The following is a 24,434-nucleotide window of genomic DNA, read 5'->3' on the forward strand; positions in this document are numbered from 1 at the left end:
AATAGCAATCAGTTCATTCTTGGATAAGAAATGACAAATTCAAGTTTATGCTCTCTCATTCTGGAAATCAGTGATTTGTAATGGACGATTGTGAAAATAATCAAGCCTGCACTGATGAACGTATAATTGTTATATCGTCTTTATGCCTTCAAATGTTGAGCAACTTACGGCCTAAATGAAGTGAAATTATTACTTATTTTTTACATTCAAAGTATTCTTCTCGGTTTTTCATTACATTTTTAGCGGTAGGCAGTGGCTTGGCTCTGCCCCTGGCATTGCTGAAGTCCATGGGCGACGGTAACCACTCACCATCGGGTGGGCCGTATGCTCGTCTGCCGAAACGCATTACTGATTCACGGCAGAAATAGGCGAGCTGGTGGTACCTACCCGTGCGGACTCACAAGAGCGTATGCGTACGGTATGCGTGTATATGTAACATAAAAATGATTAACAACTTCATAAATTTCACTTTAATAGGGATGAGAAGAGGAAGACCTGGTGTGAAGTGGTTAGTTAGCTTAAGATACCACGATGCGTATGATGCCAACTTCTACCCTCAGATCTATCTGATTTTAGAGATACGATAGCCGATTTGTCTTTGTGATTTTACTTAACAATAAATCAACAAACCAATTAGTTAAGAGCGACAGAATCAACTCTTCATCTCGGCTATGTGTAACTTGCTTTTTTTTTCAGAATTGCAAATGGAACACGTTCAAAATCTCGGGCGTTTGTCTAATTACACACCAAATTGACATTTAATACAAAATACCTTTATGGTCCCAGGGTCAGGCAAAAATCTGAACAATATTGTTCAAAATTTCAATTATGTTGCATTTATTTTTTAATTACAATTAATACACAGTGCTCTTATTACATAGCGCATGCGTGTCAAAGGTTAGCAGACGTTTCATGTTCGCTGATTCAACCGTAGTACCACAGCGGAATTCATTTCAAATTGACGCATCAAACAGGCCGGGCCTCCCTTACGGCCGCGTAAAAGTTTGCTCAGACTTTCTGAGCACAACCGTGTTTCCTCTACAAAAGTTATCTATGAGTTTTTTGTGAGGTGAAGACGGCAAAATGCGTTGGTTCATAGCGACTGTCATCTCTATCGTCTTAGTTAGCTCGGGTAAGTCACTTTACTTTTTTATTTATTTATTTGGTATGGTTTTTAAAGAATTGTCATCTGTTTTTAAAAAAAGGCATGTTTTCTTTTAAATCAAAGTGTTTCCGATAAGATTATAATTGCTTTTTTTTACATTTTTTACAATAATTTAAATTGAGAATTCAGAATAAGAAAAACTTAATTCGATGTTACCGTGTATTTTCTATGATCGTGTTTACGTTTCTGAATGGTATTTACAATACGTCATTTTTTCGATTCGCAAAGTGAATATAAATATTTTTCTTCTACTTCATTGACCTCAATTACGTGGAGTGGAATCCTTAATCAAATATATCGTTGGCAGAATCAATAACAAGATTCTGGTACACGATATCCGTCATAATTCTCATCACGTACGATTTCTTTTTCGTTTTGGGAAAATCGAGAACGATTCATGATTTAATACATATGTACACTGATGTGTTTATATCATGACTACTTTTATGAATGAACCAATTTTCCTTGTTATATATTAAAACTTTAAAAATAAATTTGTCTTACTTTTAAATTGACCTCATCTTTGATATACTAGAGAATCATATGAACTAATGATAAAACTAGAAACAATACGTCATATTATTCGATAGATATTAAATTGATGATTAAATTATCAATACTCAAGACAGAAGATTTTATTTTCGAATTAATTTAATTTTGAATTATGTTATGGTGAGCGAAAGAAATGCCGACATTGTCTCTGATGTGCCTGCTTAATTGACAGGTCAACCGGTGTGTCAATTATAGTTCGTTCAACTAATGAGGTTACGCACCAATAAATGTTATGGTTAATGACGCTACGGCTCTATAAATACGACATTGTACTGAGGTAGTTTTGATGGAAACTCAAACAGCAGCATTACATAATACACACGAGTGTTATTTATGGCTGAAAAACTAAAATAGGATGGTTTTTATAATATAACAAACGTCACTCGTTATGTAATATATACATTAAGATGAGTTGAACAAATAAATTGGCAGATGACCACGAGAACAAATATAAAAAAAAAAAATATGCTATACTACAATAGAAGATAGTACATAAGAAAATTTTGCTTATTCGGGTAAATAGGCACCTAAGCTGACGACGGTTGAGCTATCATCAAACAGGAGCTGATTGAATCTACACAATAAATGTGGTTGTCCACCTTATTCACAATTGTAAATGAAAACGAGTACCATACAAAGTAAATATTGTTTTGGATTTCGATATTAAAGGTATATATTTTTTGTCCACACTACTCAATTCACTTTTGTGTTCCAGTGTCAGAATTGAATTAATCGTGTACATTCAAGTCATTTTCTTTACCTCACAATCATCATCATATTCGGTTGCTTTTGGCAGAGCAGTCGTGGTCATGTGGAATTCTTGCTTATTAAAGCCTTGATAGATGTTGTCCATAGTTTGCGAACCGAGGGTCAGCGCACGCACAAGGGCTTCCGTAAGGTCTTTCACCTGATCAGTCAAGCGCATGGTGATTCGTAAATATAGTAAAAAAAATAAAAGTTCATTAATCAACTATACACTTTTGTGTGTTCTCATTGTATTTGTGTACTTTTGTTAAGTTTTCTATTCTTTGTGAATAAGCATTTTTATCCGTATGTTATTTTGAACATCACACTCGTTTTGTTCTAGAATGTCATTACATAACAGTAACAATATAAATATCACGAATATAAATATACATTCTGTTAATTAAAATTCTGTTATCCTACCTTATTTATAAAGCAATCAAATAACCGAGAATATTTCGTTTAATTTTCACCACTGTTTGATATTAATCCACTGAAACGATGACATAAAGTTTCTAATTGATATAAGCGCTTATATTAACAAAGTGCTTCCAATAGCAAATTAAAATACTAAAAGTCCACAAATTATTCGTAAAATCTGTTAGAAAGTTGCTAATTAAACTAAGACGGTACGATTGAGAACAATTATTTTCTGTGATCCATAAACCATATATTATTTCCATTGTATTTATATGCTTGATGTTGCATAGGTTTCTTATTTGGTGTGATAGGTAGTCTTATGATTCGGGTGAACAGCGGCTCTCAAAGTCGATTAAAATCATGAATACCGCTACTACTCTTAAGGCATAATAACAGCTTGAGTATATTTTCAAAACGTTTTAGATGGGTGAAGTAGCTTATGGCCCATTCGGCCAAGTGAGTGCTGAAGCCCATGGATATCATAGATACAGATAGATCTTGAGATGGGAGGTCAAAATCTCAATTGTATTTGTGTAGTGGCTATCTCATCACACGGTTGCAACAGAAACACATGACTACTTCGCGGCAGAAATATAGAATGCTTAATACGAACCCAAGCGGGCTTAAAAATATCCTAGCACTAAACCATAAACCATAATTCTAACTAGTACTCTTAGGCTATGCCAAAAAAAAATTACTTTAAAACTTCCTGGGTAATGATTGCAAATTTTCTGTCATATACTTAAACATGACATAAGAAATTACACAAAATCATAATATTTGTTAAAACAAAGTTATAAATGAAAATTTCCCCAGATGAATTTAAGCTTATACATTCTACTTATATGGAATTCGATTATGTCAATTAATAAGGTTGTTGAACGATGCTTTGCGAGGCTTCCAGGGAATTAGCTTGGACATGGTATTTTCCCATCACTTGTAAAATGGGAGTGGCGGCCAGGCCCTATAGTAGTGGCAAGGATAATGCCCTATTTCAGGGCGAGTAAACGGAACTTTGCGCGTACCTACTACATTAGTAGATTCCGACCGTAATTGACAATTTTGTATCCATCCATTTGCATAGTTTTGTGCGAATTAATTTTCAAGCCTTTATTAAAACTATTTTTGTGTTTCTCCGTTTGCCTTTCAAAGAGTTAAGAATGTGTTAAATTTTATAATAATGCGCAGCTTAATGACACGCTTATTTTTAAATTTTATAATTTTCAAATACATTGTCCTTTTCTGTTTTATCCACACCTATGTTACTGGAGTTTTTTTTTAATATTCATCTTTAATTTCTCATTAAAACGACTGCGAGGAAGAAGATTTAGAACGAATTTGTAATAAATTGATTCAACTATAATTTTGTAGTCATTATACGAATCGACATACTTTTTTATTTATAAAACATACAATTATTGAAAAAAAACATATGAAACCGCGTGTCCCACTCTATAACCAATGACTCAATGACACCAAAAGATCGGTACACGTTTTTGTAAACGTTATTCTTAATTCATGGAATTACTGGCAGCGAACGAACCAGGGTCAAATTAAACTCATTTCAATGCGGCTACTAATTGGTGACGTTGAATGAACTCAACTACATACGTTGTCCCTTTATTTCCTTACTAGCGACCCGCCCTCGCTTCGCTTCGGAAACATTAAAACACACATGAAACCAAAAAAATAAAATAATTTTTTTTTTTAAAAAAGTAGCCTATGTTCATCAGGGACAATGTCGGCTTCTAATGGAAAAAGAATTTTTCAAATCGGTCCAGTAGTTTCGGAGCCTATTCGAAACAAACAAACAAACAAATCTTTCCTCTTTATAATATTAGTATAGATAATAAAATAAAATTCAATGCTATCAATTGTAAGGGTTGATGACACTTAGAGAACTCTCGCATGTATTAATAAATCGAATTCACTCTGAATTTAGTAAATATTGGCAGAAACTGAATTTTTGTTCGACGAATGAATCAATCACTTAGCCGAGTTCATATACTTTAATTTTAGTAACAATATTGACCTGTAAGTCCGCAAAAAAGTGTCACTAAAAGTACACTCGGTAAGCGCAGGCGTAAGCTTAAGTGAATTACTTTCAATTAAAACTACATTTTTTGTTTAATATCAAGTATATTATATACAACGTTTTTTTAAGAATTTACCAACTGAAATTAATATTAATACCATATAAATATGTGTATAATATATTTTTCGTTCAACTAGAGTAATAATTAGCCGCTACACAAAATGAAATCTCTAACAAATCCAATATATTATATTAACTACTAAAAAAACGTTTATTTCTTTACAGTAATCCCACTCAAACCCCATATAATGTCCATTAATTTTATCTCTGCTATGATATAAGCCTTACATAGATACTCCACATGCTCTTAGACGTCATTAGCACAAAGTTCCGGCGACAGCTCATCAACTCCTCTTAATAGACATAGCCATTGATATGCCAAAGTGCCATTATTACAGCTAAGCGGTTAACGGTCACAATACCTATCGAACAAACAGACATTAACTTGACTTGACCCGCAATATTGCTTTAATTAGATCCCTTTAATGGTGCATTAAGAGAGATAATTGCACAGAGTACTTGTAAAGCTATAGAAATTAATCAATTTGATCGTGATTTGTCGTTAGCGCCACTTTCATTGATTCTTAAATTTATTCTTATATAATATTATATAAACACGATTAGTAATACATTTTTTCGTATTTAAGATCACGTCGTTACCGATAGTTGTATTTGCTTAAAAGATTACAATAATTCACTTTTAATGAAGCCTAATTGATGATATGCACCCATTAACGAAACATTCAGAGTGATTCATAATCTTAATGCAGAGTACAATGCATTGATCAAAACGGACAACAACATGAATAAAATAGGGCTTTTTACTTTCACATTTCTTTACTGAAGTAATAAATAACTTATCAATAATAGTATATATCTGATGTAATGTATTTGCCGCTTTGGAACCGGCTTTTGGAAACTGTTGAACCAGAACTTATTAACACAAATGTTAATTTAGCTTTTTTCAGATAACGACCTTTTTTCAAGTTGATTATAAGACCAGGCTAATGTTTGTTATATTCATGTTGTTAGTACAAAACCGACGAAGCGGAGGATTTAAGAGAAGAGAAGGCGAGACAATTTTGACTCATATAAATCATCTGAAAGACTGTACTACTGTTTTAATAAATCATGAGGTATAGGGGGAGGGAAGATATTTGTGATAGGTCCTGTTTAGGTAAAAATACTTTCTTTTTCCAGTCACTCGATTGCAAATGTAGATATTCAATTTAAAATATAAAATTGGTTGCATGCCTTAATCTATCACTAATATGATTATATTTCTATGAAAGTCCTAAGTTCTACGTAAGCAAGTTTCATTTTATCTGCCATTAGCAAGTAAATGCATAGTGCTCTTGAGTGTAGCTCAAACCATTTTAGCGTACGTAGTACACGTGGAGTCTAGACGTACCGTAACATCTTTCGTCTAAGAACATTAGTTTCTACTTAGTCAATAGAATTTGTAAGAATTTCATCAACTATATCCGAAAACGTTTTACGAGGACCGTGTCCAAAACATTTAAGTCACACTGTGACGAAATTTTAAAGGATTTTCTTTTCAAATATTTAATATTTTGAAAATTCAAGAGTAAAAAAGCACATAAATTAATGTCACAAAATTAGGACTCCAAAAAGTTATTTCCGAATTCGGTGTCCGTCTTGCCATAGTCAAGTTAGTAACAGATAGTAAGACTAGAGTTATATGTATTTGTTATTTGATAGTACATTTTCGGGCATCCTTACTTTTTGCAAGTCTTATAGGCGTGTACATTGTAACAGCGAGGGTTTGTGTAATGCAGAAGAGGGGAAGGAGACTAAATGGAGTCCGCTAGTCACCTTTAAGTCTAATTCTCTGATGTCCGGTATAAACAATCGTAAATATGTATAATAAAACATATAATATGCTAGGTTACTAAACCGTTTTTGCTTTTCGTAAAGATATTATTACAGGAACACTCATAACGCTAATGTTTTAGAGCCACGGAATTTTTTCGGTTGTTTTGCAGAAACCCAGGGTGATAATTAATGATTCGCTGTTTTTGACATAACCCCGTATTTTTATTTAAGACAGTCGTGCAAATAAAATCCCTTCGGCTTAAAGTTCATTTACATATTATTTAAATGAAAACAAAAAATTACGTATTTCAATTCTTTCAATTATTTGATTTACACTAAGTAATGTATAACTGCAGAGGTTTCGGCAAGGATATTTTATTAATTACACTAGCAGTACATAATTTTACCGTCTCTTGTGGGTAGTTAGTGTGGGAATCGGTGTTCTTTATATGGATTATAATTCATATAGAATACATAAAATATACGACTGTGTTAGTGTTAAAATGTTACAAATACCAATTTTAAGCGTAATTAATCTCTTCAGGGACATTGGCACATACATGTATGTACATTTTTTTTATATCTATATAATTAATTTAAATTTTAAATTTGGACCATAAAAATAGTAATAGGGTGTTTCGTGAGTCTGCCAGGATAGGTACCGCCACCTCAGAGGTGAAGCAGTAATGCGTTTCGGTTTGAAAGGTAGGGCAGCTGTAGTACTGTAATTCAGAGAGCTCATGTTTCGTGAAGGTTGGCGGCATTTACGCTATTGATGCCCATGGGCTCCGATGATCCACCAGATGAGCCGTGAGCTCCGGCTACCATTCTAACACTTTTTTTTTAAAACGCGCCCAATCTCGTCAAGCTACTGTAGCCGTCTGGTTTTCGCTCAGAGGATACCTAAAGATATTTTTTCTACCAGGTATACGAGCCACTTCGACTATTGCTATATCTTTCCCTGTTCAATCAATGATTTCTCAAAGATTCATGATGCTCTGTCTAATGATTTAGGTGACCGAAAAATTAAGTACAACTTAAAATTGTACGCATATCTATAGTTGGAAATACCAACTATCAAATTTGCTACATCGAATTATTCCCGGGAGTAAGGATACTTTAATGGGTTAAGCGCGACGCCTTCAGAGTCAGTTAATGAAATTCCGTCTTGCTAACTTTATTACGATGGGTCACAAGGTTAAATGGACGGCCCTTGTTATGATGAGCTAAAGCGTCATTCTCTTAACACCGATGTTCGTATAACGTGGTGCAAAGTTTTTTTTAAATCCTACCTAAGCTGATAGCCTTGAGAGGTAATTTCAGCGTAACCTTAACTAGTAGGTGAGCTCACGAGGCTCAAGGCGGAGTGATGCTAACACTGACCCTAGCAAGAGCAGTGCTTCGCAGAATCTACCACCGGATCGGAAACGCGACCTACTGAGAAGATCCGGCGAGAAGCTCAGTCTGCTGTGTCTATGGGTTAATTCGCTCGTCGAGCCCTTCGTCGCAAGCGACGGGTTCGACGAGGACGGTGACCGGTAAAGTTCTTGCTTCTTTCCGTTCTACGTAACTGACCTTGGGTAGATATCAAAGTTTTACAATGATTCACGCACTTATCATATAACACAAACGATAAAATAGCCCACAAAGCTTATAATAATAAATAGTAGTAGTAGTTTTATATTATTAAATAGTAACAATCCGTTCCATTTGGACCCCGGCGAATAGTTTCTTATTGTTCTTTAAAGGAGCTTTGATGACATGCTAATTTACGTATTAAAAGTACAACGACAGAGCACACTTTCGAATATCACTTTCCCGTACATTGAGTGTTCTGATTTTGATCTGCTGTTACCTGCTTTGAAAGTTACGTTTTACTTTAAAACATCTTCCGATATTTTAATTAAGCCAAGAGCTCAATCTTGTCTTCAAACGTATTTTTAGAACCTTAAGCAAAACGAAGTGAAATATTTATTTATCGTTCAAATGTCTCGGGGTGATATGCCAGATTCAGTGTGTAGGCTCCGGTAACAAACACCAAATGAACTTTCAACTCCGATATTTAAATACAAAAATAAGAATTTCGTAAAAATAAAATACAGTTAAAAATAACATCAATTTCGATTTCGACAAAAAAAAATTTTTAAAAGCTTCTAATTATTGTACCCCCAGAAATGTTTTGATTAGCCGTCACTTGTAGCAGATCATGAGGAATAAATACATACGGCGAAATAAGTAATCTGAAATGCTTTGAATCCGCGTAATTGCATTTCTTTGAAGACCCCTGAAAAATTCTGTTTACCGGATACTTATTCATATGTACGAGTATTTGCGCTTAATGGGGTTGACCCGAAAATAATTTAAACCAGATCAGCCACAATGTTGAGATTTGCAAGGTAGAGCTTTCAATTAAATTGAGACTAAACTTAAATATTAAGTTAGTCGTAGTTAGTAAGTAAATATTTAGTATTCAGTTATTTTATTGTTTCATAAAATCAAAATAGCTATCGTAAGTTCAAGTCGTTCGTGAAAATTAGTCATAACAAGAGTATAACATACATACTCCACATTATACTAAAATTATTTTTTGTGATGACGAAAGAATATAGTGTTAATTGTACCTTAAGTGATTGTAACCAAAAACCTGGAAAGATATATTGATAAGTTCGGAATTCGGCTGTTGTATTAAATATTTATATTAACACAAATATATGTCGATACAAATATTGGGCTGTTCGGAAAGTAATTTCTTTTGTTTTTTTTTTTGTGAAAATGACCCCATACATCGACTTTCGAGGATAATCCCAGGCCTTTCAAGTGGTCACAAGCTGTTGAATTTGATAAATTTAACCACAATCTGACCTCAAGTGTTGTTATTCGCCGGTTCGCATCAACTAATGCCTTTATGACGTCTTCAGCTTCAACCGGCCTTCCCGAACGTGGTGCATCTTCGACATTAAAATTGCCGGATCGAAATTTAGCGAACCAGTTCTGGCACTAGCGTACTGTCAACACACCTTCTTCATTCACATCGGTCAATTTCTTTCTGGCTTGAACAGCATTTTTACCCTTTGTGTAGTAAAACAGTAAAATATGTCGAAAATACTGCTTATCACTCTCCATATTTAAAAGGGTACCAACCAAAAACTACTGCGTATAATTAATTGAAATTCTTTCACACACAAGCCTTGCTATATGAGCTCTCAAAGCATATAAAAATTATACGGCTTAAATGTGAAGTTGTGTGCAAAAAAATAAACAATTAAATCCTTTGTCGGGAAAAAACGAACATACATTCCGAACAACCTATTACTTTGAAATATCCACATTAACGTTATTTAATTAAAGTCATAATATAATAAATAGTCTGCTAGCACGTGTCAAACTAAACAAAAGTTTCGGTTCAACGTAGCAGACCAATATCTATTTCGGTTATCGCTCATAGTTTTCACCGAATACCCACTGAATCTGTAAACAGGCATTTGTGAAGCCTGCAGCAGATTACAGCCAGTTCTCTTCTCACGCACACGCCGCTGCGTGACGCCATATGTCGACGGTATCGATAATAATAAAAAACCACTTTCCGACGATTTAAGGCGAAAGTTAAGGCACGTATTGTGATCTATACTTCTATACTATAATAATATTACAAAGAGGAAAGATTTGTTTGTTTGTATTGAATAGGCTCCGAAACTACTGAATCGATTTAAAAAAATCTTTCTCTGTTTGGTAGCTACACTATTCCTGAGTGACATAGGCTATAATCTTTTTTGAAAAAAATTAGGGATCCTTACTAAAACTCCAATAATGTAACCCAATGTGTAAAAAAATTACCTAAAATAATCTTTACATCGCGTGCCCTGCGAAAACTATTCATAATAGAATAAAATAGTGTACTACGACTTCGTAGAACACATTATTATTTACAAAAAGTGTCGCGACAGCATATGTCTAACTATTATAGTTATGCCACAATAAGTGTTCTTTTATTTAAAAAAATTAAACAACATCAAATATCGTTGAAATTTTTGTTAAAGACCCGAGCGCAGCCGGAGCGGGCCTCTAGTTGCTTATATTAAGGCAAGATCATAGTGAGTTATGTTTTTTTGCCTTTGTAGGCAGGCGAGCATACGGCCCATCTGATGGTAAGTGGTCACCGTCGCTCATGGACGTCAGCAATGCCAGGGGCAGAGCCAAGCCGCTGCCTACCATTTTTACCTAAAACTGTTTTAATTGGGAACGATATTAGTATCTATAGGCAAAAAGCAGTGGCTTGGTCAGTAGCTAGCTGCTTGGCGGGTAACAATTTGGCTGTGCCTTGCATTGTTAATTACTTTACCTTCAGGTGCCAATAAAGGCAATAAAAATATAATAATTATATCGATAGGCCTAAAGCATTTTTGCCAACAAAACAACTATTTCATTAATGGTATAGCACTTCATCTCAGCTCATCTCTCTACAAGCTTCTAAAAATTATGTTCGTTCACAAGTCTTACGTAAGATCAAGTCAAGATTCTTATGTAAATAACAAAACTTTTCTCTTACAATGGGCTAATCAATATATTTTTCACATTCGAAAATACATCAATGAAAATGTTTTTTTTTAATGCTTAGATGGGTGGACGAGCTCACAGCCCACCTGGTGTTAAGTGGTTACTGGAGCCCATGGACATCTACAATGTAAATGCGCCACCCACCTCGAGATATAAGTTCTAAGATCTCAGTATAGTTACAATGGCTGCCCCACCCTTCAAACCGAAACGCATCACGGCAGAAATAGGCAGGGCGGTGGTACCTACCCGCGCGGACTCACAAGCGGTCCTACCACCAGTAACTTTATTATATATAGCGTTTTAGTTCGCAACTGGCTATGTTAAAGGAGATTAGCGTACAGTAAAAAAATAACGCTCTGCAAAAACAATTACGTAATGCTCTTCCGTTGTTTGTGATAAAACGAGATTGATACGAAAAAAATAATTATAATTACATTCAATACAGATTCAAAAGTTTTCATACTCATTACTTTGCTGTAATATTACTTTCGTACCGTTGGAATTCATATAACTCACTGTAATAGTTGAATACAGCAAACAAAGTGTCACAGCAGCATGTGTTTACTCCGATATTAGTTTCTGTTAGTTTTGTGTTTGCTATTTACCAACATTAGCGGATTAGACTGGGTGAATTTAAATAGAATTTAATTTTACTACGTAGTTTGTATCACATGACGGGATTTTCGGAAGAAATGCTTATGTTTCAGACTCAAACAAAAGAGAAAATATGTACTTTATTGAAACAAAATTTTATCAAAATGAAAAAATAAAAATAAAAAATACTTGAAAGTAATTTATGTTATGACAATACAATATGGCTTTGAAATGGAAAGTTTCCTTTGGTATTGTTCGAGGATACGGAATGACGTCAAACACAAAATTTGGGAACAAATTTAACATGCTGCGTATTTTGTTCACGTGTATCATTCATTATGTTTTTGCGTGAATGTAATATAATCCTCATTTCGAATTGCATATACTTCTAATAGTTAAAGTAATTTAGTAAATTTTGCGTATTAATCAAGACAAGGCAATAGTCCATCGAATCCCTATGATGGTGAACATGGCCTAAGTAACGTAAGCTTTGTCGTAACGAGCACTGTCTGTAACACACGGATTTTACTTTTATAATACTATGGTTCTGTACAATGTACTCTGAGATTGCACCCGTATAGGTGCAGGTTTCTGCCTATCTGCCTGTCCATCACAGCTTACTTTCATTACTCCAAAACTTAAGCTGAGTGAGCCACTGAAACACAATAAATAAATTATTTACACGGTACAAACTAAGAAGGTTCATAAAATACATCACACCGTATACATAATATGTACATCTTACAATTTTATTTCAAATGAAAACCTTGTGGAACATACTTTTTTTTTTTTCTTTTTTTTTTTTTTTTTTCTTTCTTTTTTTTTTTTTTCGCTCTCTCTCTTTCTCCCCGCACACAACGGGTGGAACCCCTAGCTCTTAGGGGGCCAGGTCACGGATACGACCCCGGTCCCGACCCCCTGCTCGGCTGTGGACCATACTTTTTTTTTTTTTTTTGTTCCACAGTGTAATCTTAAGCCATGATCGCATGATCTTTGTGTTCTTTTTGGTGTTGGTCTAAAAGTACCATCGACAACACAAACGTCGCCATCTTTATTTTTAAATGTTGTGATGATTTTTCGATCGCTTTTACGAATTTTAGTATGTATACTATAACTATAAGAATAAACTTTATAAGAGGAAAAGAAATAAAATTTCATATACATGTATACATACTCCTCTTAAAAAATACAAAAGCTTCGACCGTCAAATTGCCAATTTCACATTGTGAATCTTACTCTAAATTCCAATATGAGAATGTTGTAGACAAGTTGCCCATCCCGAACGTTGATTCGCTTTTCTATAAGTTCAACTAATATGAAATCCTATTTTCGTTATGGAACATATTGTACTCGATAAGATTCCCGATGTTTTTTTTTGTAGTTGCGCATCTTTCCAAATGCCTAGTATTCTAGAAGAAATTGGAAGAAGAGGAGGACCTCGGTCTTTCTCTTCTCCCCCTTCTTCTATGGAGGCCTCCCCTCGATCGGGTATCCGTAATCGGATTCCCCGGTGTTAAAAAAATGAAACTATTTTTTTTTGGTAGATCTATTTCATGTTTTAGTCTCTTATTTTATAAAATTTCAGTATAATTAGAATTTAGCTATCAGCAAGCAATACGTTACATGTAAAAATTCTAAATGTAAGTTGCTACAGTTGATAATCTAATTTAAGGTACAAGAGGAATGTAGTGAGAAGGAAAGCGTTGTCACTGAGAAAGCTGCAAAAATGACGAGCCAAAGTACCCGTTTTTTGTATAAAGGAGCCGTATGAAAGGTCCAAGGCACTTTGTTCATCACTGACCTTTATTCGAATATGATATTTGAATGTATAGAATGATATTTGATCTTAAAGAAAAATTTCATCATGATTATATTCTTTTACTACTTTTACTCAATCTCTCTAAGTATCTCTTGGTTTCCGATACCGCACACTACGAGCTCGTGTAGTTTCTTGAAAATTAAAATTAAATTATGTATAAATTTAAATTCAATTAAACATAGAGGTTTTTTTTTTGTTTCTCAAGTGGACGGACGAGCTCACGCCTCACCTAGTATTAAGTGGTTACTGGAGCCACTAGATATCAACAAAGTAAATGCTGCTACCCATCTTAAAACAAGTTTTCGTCTCAGTTTTACAGTAAAACGATTGCCTTATCCTTTAAGCATTACTGCTTCACGACAGAAATAGGTGGGGCGGTGGTACCTTCCCGAATCCCGTGCGGACAAGACGCCTTGCCAACAGAAACATGAATTAATTAATTCAAAATCCTCATTAATAGTAAGAGCACTCCCATAAATTGCAGTCTTTTATAAACTTACAAATTGAATACCGCTATCAACAAATTTAAATATCTCATCCGCTCAAAGAAAAATATCTTGGACTTTATAAAAACGCAAGTTTCGACAGCTATGAAAGCGCTTCGCAAACTTTATATTACAACTTAACCTACCCGACCTGTACAAAAGGTTGAAACTTATCCAATAAGAACTTACAACTTGCAACCTTCCTTCAATGCTTTTCACGTTTTATTCGAGAAAACTGCCAGAAAATCGACGTACTTAACGGTAAAGTTCTCAATTCATATTCGATGGAAAACGGTAATTTTTATCAATCAAACTCATAAAATCAAATCTCAAATTTTTATTGTTGCTTTTTGCTGCTTCCACAGAAATATATTTAATCAAATGAAAGACACTTAAATTATGTATCGAAACAAACACTTAAGTCTAGATCAAATAACATAAATAGCCTACTTCATATCGCCTCTTAGTATCTTTGGGACTATAGCCAAGACCTTTAAATCTTGTCAGGAAAAGTATCGTGATCATCTGGGTTCAGTATCGATTGTGCCCGTGAAGTCAGAGGCGCCGCTGCGTCGCGTCAAGTCGTCGCCGACGCACCGTCCCCGCAACCAGGGATGAATCTTGCGACCTAAATACACCCCTATTTTATAGTCCCCTATAACGTACCGCAATGAAACAAAAATAAATTCGAAATTTAACGAAGCATTCGGTGAAGACATAAACTATTTTCATAATGATCGTAACCTTTCATAAGTGCTTTGTTCTAATTGAGGCAGTTTTTATGTTGATTCCTGGTTTTTCGCGAATTATTATTTAAAAAAAATGTTAATTTTGTGGTGGTAGTGATGATAAGGCGTCTTATGAGCCCATATGAGTAGATATCAAATGGTAAAAAGTGGAGGTTATTAAGGAGGTTCTTAAGGTTAACAAAAACCATATTATAGCAAAACAAAGCCCGATTTTCCACAGGAATTTTATGCTAATTTTCTCATAAATGTTTTGATAAGTTCGAATCGAAAACAAGGAACGAAGGGCGAAACGCAATTTATGTTGTGGGTTTCCTTCTGTTCTTTGGAACACAAATCAAGTTGTCAAACCGATCTCACCTTGCGGAGGAGTGGACCTTGAATCAGGAATCCCCTCGCTCCAGTGACCCCAACTTTCACTTTGACGTCACGAGCACGCTACCGAGGCATCGCGACACTAAGGCGTCGTCTTCGACAGTATATCCCTAATCGTGATTTTTAGCTCACATGCTGCTATAATTAATTACCAAACTGGATACGTAATTAATGTTTTTCTCAATTTCTTCAAATTGGAACAGATTCGCGAATTAACTAATTAAATAATGTAAATAGGTTTCGAAATTAAAAATAGAAAAGTTTTATCCTTACAGTAACAGTTTTAAATTCAATTTGAATGTCTGGTTTTGGCGGTTTATTAAGCGATCGTCTTGTCTTGGAAAATTCTTCGTCACGTCAAGTCACTTGTCAAATGTACTCGTACTTGTGTTGAATTTCATGCTTAATTATTGATGGATAGAAAAAAAAATAGTTTAAAAAAAAATTACAAAATACGCTTTTATAGAAAATCCTACTTAACAAATAGAAAATAAATTTTAATAAATTTGAATTAAAAATAGTGTAAGATTTTTTTTTTATCACATTTTTTATATATGGATTTTATGTAAAAGCGTATTTTGTTAGTTTTTTTAAACTATTATTTATTTTTAATTTTTGAGTTGAATTTAAATTTTTTCAATGTTATTTTTTTCAATTATTTATTAAATATTGAATTGTCATCGGTCCTTAATAAGTATACCAAATTTCGAGTTAATCCGACGTTTTGAAGGGGTCAAAATCATGTTCAAAGTTTCCATTACATACTAACATACGTACGTCTGAAGCTAATAAAAGCGTATTAAAAAAAGAGAATCGACTTGTAACTCCACTTAGACGTAGCTTTTTAAGTCTAATATTTGATTAATTACGAATTGCAGTCTAACTAAATTTAGCATCGTGAATGAAGTGTTCTGTGTCTATCGTTCCCTGGAGAAGTACTTCAGTGGTGGACAAATTCAATTACTTTATTGTTCAGAGCTGATCGACTACGGGGATTGTCTTTTTTCTACACAGTTCAGTTGACCGCAACTGGAAGCGAAAAAAAAAACCTCGTGATTGATTTTACCGACTTGCCTGTTTCAATATACTTCTTTGACACCTACAGAATCAATTTCTATTTATTGTTTAGTTTAGGTTTTTTTTTTTTTTTAATATAAATAAATATAAATGTAAATAAATATTTACTAACAGTCACCCCACGTTAACTGGTCCCGTGATAAGTTCGTAAAGAACTTGTGTTACAGGTACCAGATAACGGAAATAAATGTAAGATTTTTATTATATAGGTACACATACATATATTCAATATACATCTATAACCCTGGAAAAGACATTTATATTTATCATAGAAATATCTTCCCTTGGCGGGATTCGAACCCGCGACCCCCTTGTGCAGTGACCATGTCACTTACCACTACACCAGACGGCCGTTTATAATTAAGTGGACATCGGAGGACGCAGATATAAAGTGAGTATCACCCACCTTGTGGCACGTGATCGAAGTCCCAGTATTACAATTGAATAACGATCTCAGGAACATAATGTCTCATCCTTATAGCCGGAATTGAAGCCTGCTTTGCAGCACCGAACCGTGAAAGTCGCAAAAATTGTATAGTTGTAATTAGTGTCATATGGAAACGCATATAATATTTACTTTCATCGATAATTGTCTTCACAATTTTAATTTTAGCACAATCGCGTTTGATGTGAATGTATAGGACGTCTTATTCGAAAGGCCATGGACCTTTGGCCTTTGGACCATGGACCTTTCCATAGTGCGTTACGTTTTGTATAGCTTTAAAGCAAATTTAGGTTTAATGCCAACTATATGCAAAGCCACCATGCCTTTCATCAAATTTAAAGCCATTGTACTGTGGTGAATCTATCTCTGTAATTTATCTCGCAGCCTATTTTAATTACGTCATGTGTTGATAAGAGTCGCGCTACGATACTATGTAAATTTAGCACAATATGTAAATATATGCAAATGAAACTAATATGCATCCAGTATTTGATGGCTTTTATCTATATATTAATACGTGAAGCAAAAACTTTGTATCCCTTTTTACGAAAATTGCGCGGACGGAGGAGTATGAAATTTTCTACACTTATAGAGAATATAGAGAAGAAGTGCACAATGCTAATATTTTTTTTTAAATAATGCATAAAAGATACATTAAATCAATAAAGAAAACATTACACACACTACATACCATTTATTTGACGCACACACGCATGCATACTATTTATTGTCAAACTTTTGTTCTTGGCGTCTATTGTCAAATTGAGAATAGATTAAATATTGTTGTTAATATTTTTTACAGTGTAGTCTTGGCGAAATTTGTGATTATAGAAGTATAAAATACAATCATAATAGTTTACAAACTTACAATACCAATTAATTATAGTCGAATTTCGACTACTACGGGACCTCTAGTATTTGCAATTTCACTTATCGTGTAGCATGCTGTTTAAAGTGAACACGGTGTTAATGAATGAAGTTTATTTGTAACAGAATGACGTGAGAAATGTAATATCTCTATCGCGATGCAGTAATACGTTCTGTTTCGAAGGGTGGGGCAGCCGTGATACAATACAATTGAGACTAAGATTTCATATCTTAAGGGTAGGTGGCGATATTTGCGTTGTGATGTTTATTGGTTTCGGTGAATACTTAAGGTCTATCTATCCACGCAATGAAAATTGAACGCACGATACCTTTTTTGGAACAAAGTTCCTTATGGGACGATGCGGAGGGGTACCCTAACCGGGAAAAAACGTCCGTAACGTAAGATTTTTATTAGTAATGCACACTGTGTACGATTTAATTTTATAACAACGTACAAATTAGTAATGCACACAGTGTGCTACTTAACTTTGTAATAACGTACAAAAAATAACATATTTTTTTATCATTCTTTGACCACGATCTCAGAGCGTTCGTTTGTGCAATACACTAACTCTTATGCAAACAACCATGAATGAAGTGTACCACAATAAGTTCGCACGTTACCGAATGACCGTGGGTTGTTGCGAAGCCTCCAGCTTTATTTTCTTTATACCTCGAATAGAACTTTAAATTAATATTTTTATAATAAGGAACTTTGTTCCTATCCGGTGTCCACGTCACCACACATCTTTTTAATATGTCTTACCCTTCAAACCTTACCTTCATATGAATTAGCTACAGAAATAAGCAGGACAGCCGTACCTACCTATTAAGCCTCACAATACGCCCGACCGAATAACAAATACATATAATCTGATCTGTGTCTAATATATCCTTTTAATCCAATGGCTAATCATACAAAGATTGGTATTTTTAGATTAATAACATAATATGTTAACCTATATGAGACCTACTTCTTGAGCATTTAGATTTTCTGAGAGCGATACGTAAGATCTTAAGCTTATTACGTTTGTTACGTGTCCCGAAGCTTCGCTGTAGAGCTTAGCTAAAGTTCATCATAATATCATACAGATAGTGGTACAGGGTGGCCCATAAGTCCTTTGATATGAAAAAAAATTTATTAAAATAAAACTAATTACATTATGAATTAAATTTTTATTTACATAAAAAGCTTAAAAAACGGGAATTATTTTTTGAAAATAACATCTCTTAAATGTAATCCGTTGCGATCACGGCACTCTTGCAAACGACGTCTAAAATTGTCGATGACTGCGCGGCACGTCACTGCTGAAATGCTTGTCATTTCTCTGCGGATGTTTTCTTTTAGGGCCTCAATTGACCGCGGGTTTGTGTCGTATACTTTAGCCTTAAGGTAGCCCCACAAAAAAAAATCCATCGGGGTCAGATCTGGACTACGTGGAGGCCAGGAAATGTCTCCTCTCTTAGAGATAACTTTGCCAGGAAAAAGTTGACGGATAACGGGCATAGCAGTGTTAGAGGTGTGACAAGTGGCCCCATCCTGTTGAAACCACGTCCTGGCATTAAAGCCTGAAAAGTTTTGCAATTTTGGTATGAAAAACTTTTTTTTTTTTTTTTTTTTTTTTTTTTTTTTTTTTTTATTGCTTAGATGGATGGACGAGCTCACAGCCCACCTGGTGTTAAGTGGTTACTGGAGCCCATAGACATCTACAACGTAAATGCGCCACCCACCTCGAGATATAAGTTCTAAGATCTCAATATAGTTACAACGGCTACCCCACCCTTCGAACCGAAACGCATTACTGCTTCACGGCGGAAATAGGCGGGGTGGTGGTACCTACCCGTGCGGACTCCCAAGAAGTCCTACCACCAGTGATTACGCAAATTATAATTTTTGCGGGTTTGATTTTTATTACACGATGTTATTCCTTCACCGTGGAAGTCAATCGTGAACATTTGTTGAGTACGTATTTCATTAGAAAAATTGGTACCCGCCTGCGGGATTCGAACACCGGTGCATCGCTACATACGAACGCACCGGACATCTTATCCTTTAGGCCACAACAACTCTTCGATCATAGCCACATATCGCTCCGACGTAACAGTAACTGCGCGCCCTCTGCCATCCTCAAAGAAGTAAGGCCCTAGGATACCATGGGCTGACATAGCGGCCCAAACAGTCACTTTCGGACTATGTAAGGGCTTCTGATGCTTAAGTTTTGGATTGATGGGGCTCCAATAGCGGCAATTTTGTTTACTAACATGCCCGTTAAGATGGAAATGAGCCTCGTCAGAGAACATTATGTTATTGAAGGAAGTAAACCGATTCAACATTTCATTCGCATAATTTTGTCTTTGAATACCGTCAGTTTCCTTTAATTCTTGAACCAACTGAATTTTGTAAGGGTGCATATGTAAATCTTTCTTCAAAATCCGTTGTAACGATGTCCTGGATACGTTTAATGCTCTGGCGCGCTTACGAGTTGACTGTCGGATTTTCGCGAATAGACTGTGTCACTGTGTCTATGTTTTGTTCCGTACGTGACGTCCTTGGGCGACCCAACCGCGGTTTATCTAACGTCGAACCGGTCTCCTCGAACTTAGCAACCCAGTTCTTAATCGTTTGAAGAGTTGGAGTGTCGTCAAAGTTGTGTAAACCTTTGTGTTCTCGAAATTTACGCCGCGCAACGGTTGCCGAATTGTCGTTTTTATAAAACTCGCGCACACAAAACGCACGGTCCGCTCCGGTAAAACGCTCCATCGCGACTAAATTCCCAGAAACTGAAGTTACTCCCCCCGCTTCCCCTGCACCGCTCACGCGCGCCCTGTTCGTTTTATTCAAATTTTACTTTTCAAAGGACTTATGGGCCACCCTTTATTAAGATCATATTGGAGATGATTTAGTATGAAGCATTTTTAATTCTACACTAAATATAGATGCGTTGTTTTAATTAATATTAATTATGTTGTGGCAAGCATTAGAAATAGGAACTGTTTGATGGTTAATTTAAATCTGAAATATTTTCTTTTCAATTCTTTGAAGTAAAATCACTTTGGTATTATCTGTCTATCAATTTATCTTTTATCTATTAACATAAAAATGAATTGCTGTTCGTTAGTCTCGCTAAAACTCGAGAACGGCTGGGCCCATTTGACTAATTTTGGTCTTGAATTATTTGTGGAAGTCCAGAGAAGGTTTAAAAGGTAAATAAATATGAAAATGCTTGGAATTAAATAAAAATAACAATTTTGTTTTTCCTTTGGTGTGTCCCCCGTCGGACGGATTCCTTTTGTTTGTTTTAAGTTTATTTTATACAAAAGTTTAGGTCTTTTATTTATCGATTGAGGCGCTACGAAGTCTGCCGAGTCAGCTAGTATTAAATAGATCTATGTATGCATTTTTTTCGTCTATCCATTAATCCGATTGTGATGAAGTTCGGTTCGGTTGTTGTTGAAGCTCCAAGCATGATTACTGTCATGGTACTGTGGCAATCGTAGAACACAAGATATTTGACGTTCTCAAGAGATAAGCTACCATATATACAAGTTCCGGACAACAACTTCCGGACCGTCGATATGCCTTGCAATTTCACCCGCTCGGTGGAAGATCCTTTTATTTGTTTGTTTCTGGCATTTCGATTTTTTTTTTGCCCTTGTAGGCCGACGAGCATACAGCCCATCTGATGGTGAGTTACCGTCGCCCATGGACTTCGACAATGCCAGGGGCAGAGCCAAGCCGCTGCGTACCGTTAAGTACTCTCCACAAGACTACTTTGAAGAAGCCATAGCCGAATAGTACGTGGCAAAAAATATATCTGGAAACGCACTGTGGATGAACGCAGTGGCTCCAGGTAGTATGGACTAACTCTACTCCAGTGGTGAGCGGTGCCATGGTAATAACGAGATGATGGAATCATCTTACATAATGAAAACAATTTATTTTTGCTGCACATTAAGACATAACAACTGCTAGGGATTTCCGCCTATATTAGCCTAAGCAATTACCTAGGCTTAATGCTATCTCCCATTTTTAGAGACGGGGTCATAGGTACAGTTTTATTAGCAGAAACAGACACAGAAAAAACATTGCTGCACCTCCATAACACATCTACAGTCAGATCGGAACGTCGAGATGAGCCAAGAGTACATACAGTCGAAATACGCGCTCGCGAAAAATGTATGTCACAAAACTAATAAGAATCGAGTTAGGAACAAAACATGGCCTCCGAATTGAAATAGATTTAGCTTGAACGAAGCCAGTAGACAACGCTATGTAGGCAGCTCCTTGGCTCTGCCCCTGGCATTGATGACCTCCATGAGCGACGGTAACACTTACCATGGGCCGTATGCTCGTCTGCCTGCTCGGGCAATAAAAAAAAACAACTACTAAAAAGGATTACTTTACAATCGTATGGAGTACGAAAAAACAATATCTATTACGCATTACAACAAAACAATAAAATAATATTTTTGAAAACGGAAGAACTACATATTATTATGTATGTTGTTGTATGTTTTACTAGTGCGCGCGGGTTGGTGCCACCATCCTGCCTATTATACTCCGTAGAGGTCATGGTTTTTCGGGTGAAAGGGTTTTTAGTTTATCTGTTACATCGCCGTTAACCATCAAATCAAATCAAATCAAAAAAGTTTTATTCAACATAAATGAAAGTACATACTTGTTGAACGTCAAAAGAATTACCGCCAATTCACAAGAATTAGCCTCCGTCCTGAGAAGAATTGGCAAGAAACTCAGCGGGCATGTTTTTTTTTTTTTTTTTTTTTAAATATTAGATTTTTATTTTTATTTTAAATATTATTATTTTTTTAAATATTCATATTACAATAAGTAATTATAACATAACAATTTTACAATATTGAAATTCCCGGAGCGAGCAACTCATTCCCACTTTGTGCAATCTTCTAGATAATCATTGACTTTATAGTAAGCTTTATTGCACAGATGTTCTTTAATAGTTTTCTTAAACCTATGTATATGTAGGTTCTGAACATCTTGTGGGATTTTGTTGTACAGGCGCACAGACAAACACCCGAATGAATTTCGTATCTTATGTAACCTACTCATCGGCACAACAAGCTTGTGTTTGTTCCTAGTATTTTTATTATGTATGTCCGACATCTTAGGAAACTCCTCAATATGTTTACGAACATACATCAAATTTTCAAAGATGTACTGGGATGGCATAGTGAGAACTTTAATTTCTTTAAATTTTTCCCTCAGGGATTCCCTTGAGTGCATGTTATAAATAGCACGTATAGCTCTTTTCTGCAGAATAAATATCATTTCTACATCGGCCGCATTGCCCCATAGCAAAATGCCATAGGACATGACACTGTGGAAGTAACTAAAGTAAACTAAACGAGCCGTGTCCGCATTTGTTAACATTCTAATTTTTTTTTACTGCGTATGCTGCAGAGCTAAGCTTACTCGCCAATTTATGAATATGAGGTCCCAACTGCAGTTTGGAGTCCACTGTTATACCAAGAAATACGGTTGACTCAACAAGCTCCAATGATTCCTCAGAAACAATTACATTACTATCTACTTGTCTCACATTTAAAGATGATTTAATACATTTTAAAGTAAATTTAATACATTTCGTTTTCTTACTATTCAATAATAGGTTATTGATACGGAACCAATGAACCACACACGAAATCGCATCATTCACTTCGTCATAGACTTGTAATTGTCGTTTAATTTTAAATAATAAAGATGTATCATCTGCGAATAATACGACCTCGTGTCGGGACTCAATAAAATTCAATAAAAAACTCATATCGAGATATAAGACATAGTGAGGTCTTAGTGTTAATTAAATAGTATAACGGCCATCCTACCCTTTTAATGGTGATGGATGATCGCCCAGCTAACCTTTAAAAAACATTTAAATTATTAACTACCATTTCAATTATTTTTTTCATGGTTACAAAAGCAAACCAAAATAGGCTAATAAATTGCATACATGCTTCCAGTGAACGTGTCATATTTATAGCTATTGAGATAAACTCTGTTTACAAGTCCCATTTTTTATCATTACGGGCGTCCCTACCGTTCTTCTATTCAACTAGTAATTCTTTTCAATAAGATTTTCAAATATTTTCCTCATATTCTCCGTCGATGCGAAAGTTCCGAAGAAACATAATTTCGCCAAATTAGGAGAAAATAATACGAGTGTTTTTATTTTTTTAGTATTGTAATCAAAAGAATTATATTCATCAGGGAAATTTATCTAAGAACAAACAGATGACGCTCAAAGATTATTAAGAAAAAAAAGCATTAGAAGTAATGGTCTAAGAGAAGTGGTCTCTCATTAAATTGTGAAACAATTATTACAATCAATTATATTTCTATTTTTTTTTAAATAACAGTTTCTATATTTGGTATTTACGAAATGATAAACCGTGTAATTGGTTTTAAAATCAGTTCCTATAAAATATATTTCAACCAAGATAGAACCAAGGAAAAACATCACGCGATCTCTATGATCCTCATTATTGTTATTTTGGGCAATCAAAGTTTTTAAAAGTAATATTTCCGTCATAAAGTTTTCGTATCATAAGTCATTTCGTATCATCATTTATCGAAGTATTCACGGATCTTTATAACAAACTTATGCTATTGGAAATCAGAATGTT

General features: G+C 35.0%; 1 protein-coding gene across 1 annotated transcript in view; it reads left to right on the plus strand.

The window, feature by feature from the left end:
- Positions 1 to 783: 783 nt before the first annotated feature.
- LOC114250804 (limbic system-associated membrane protein) overlaps positions 784 to 24,434 on the plus strand; it is a 114,530-nt gene continuing 90,879 nt past the window's right edge. The window contains exon 1 of the mRNA XM_028184828.2: positions 784 to 1,132. Within this exon, the coding sequence (XP_028040629.2) occupies positions 1,084 to 1,132 (49 nt within the window). The 5' untranslated portion in view covers positions 784 to 1,083. The remainder of the gene's footprint in view (positions 1,133 to 24,434) is intronic.

This window comes from Bombyx mandarina, chromosome 12 (genome assembly GCF_030267445.1).
Source record: "Bombyx mandarina strain Sakado chromosome 12, ASM3026744v2".
Lineage (NCBI taxonomy): Eukaryota > Metazoa > Arthropoda > Insecta > Lepidoptera > Bombycidae > Bombyx > Bombyx mandarina.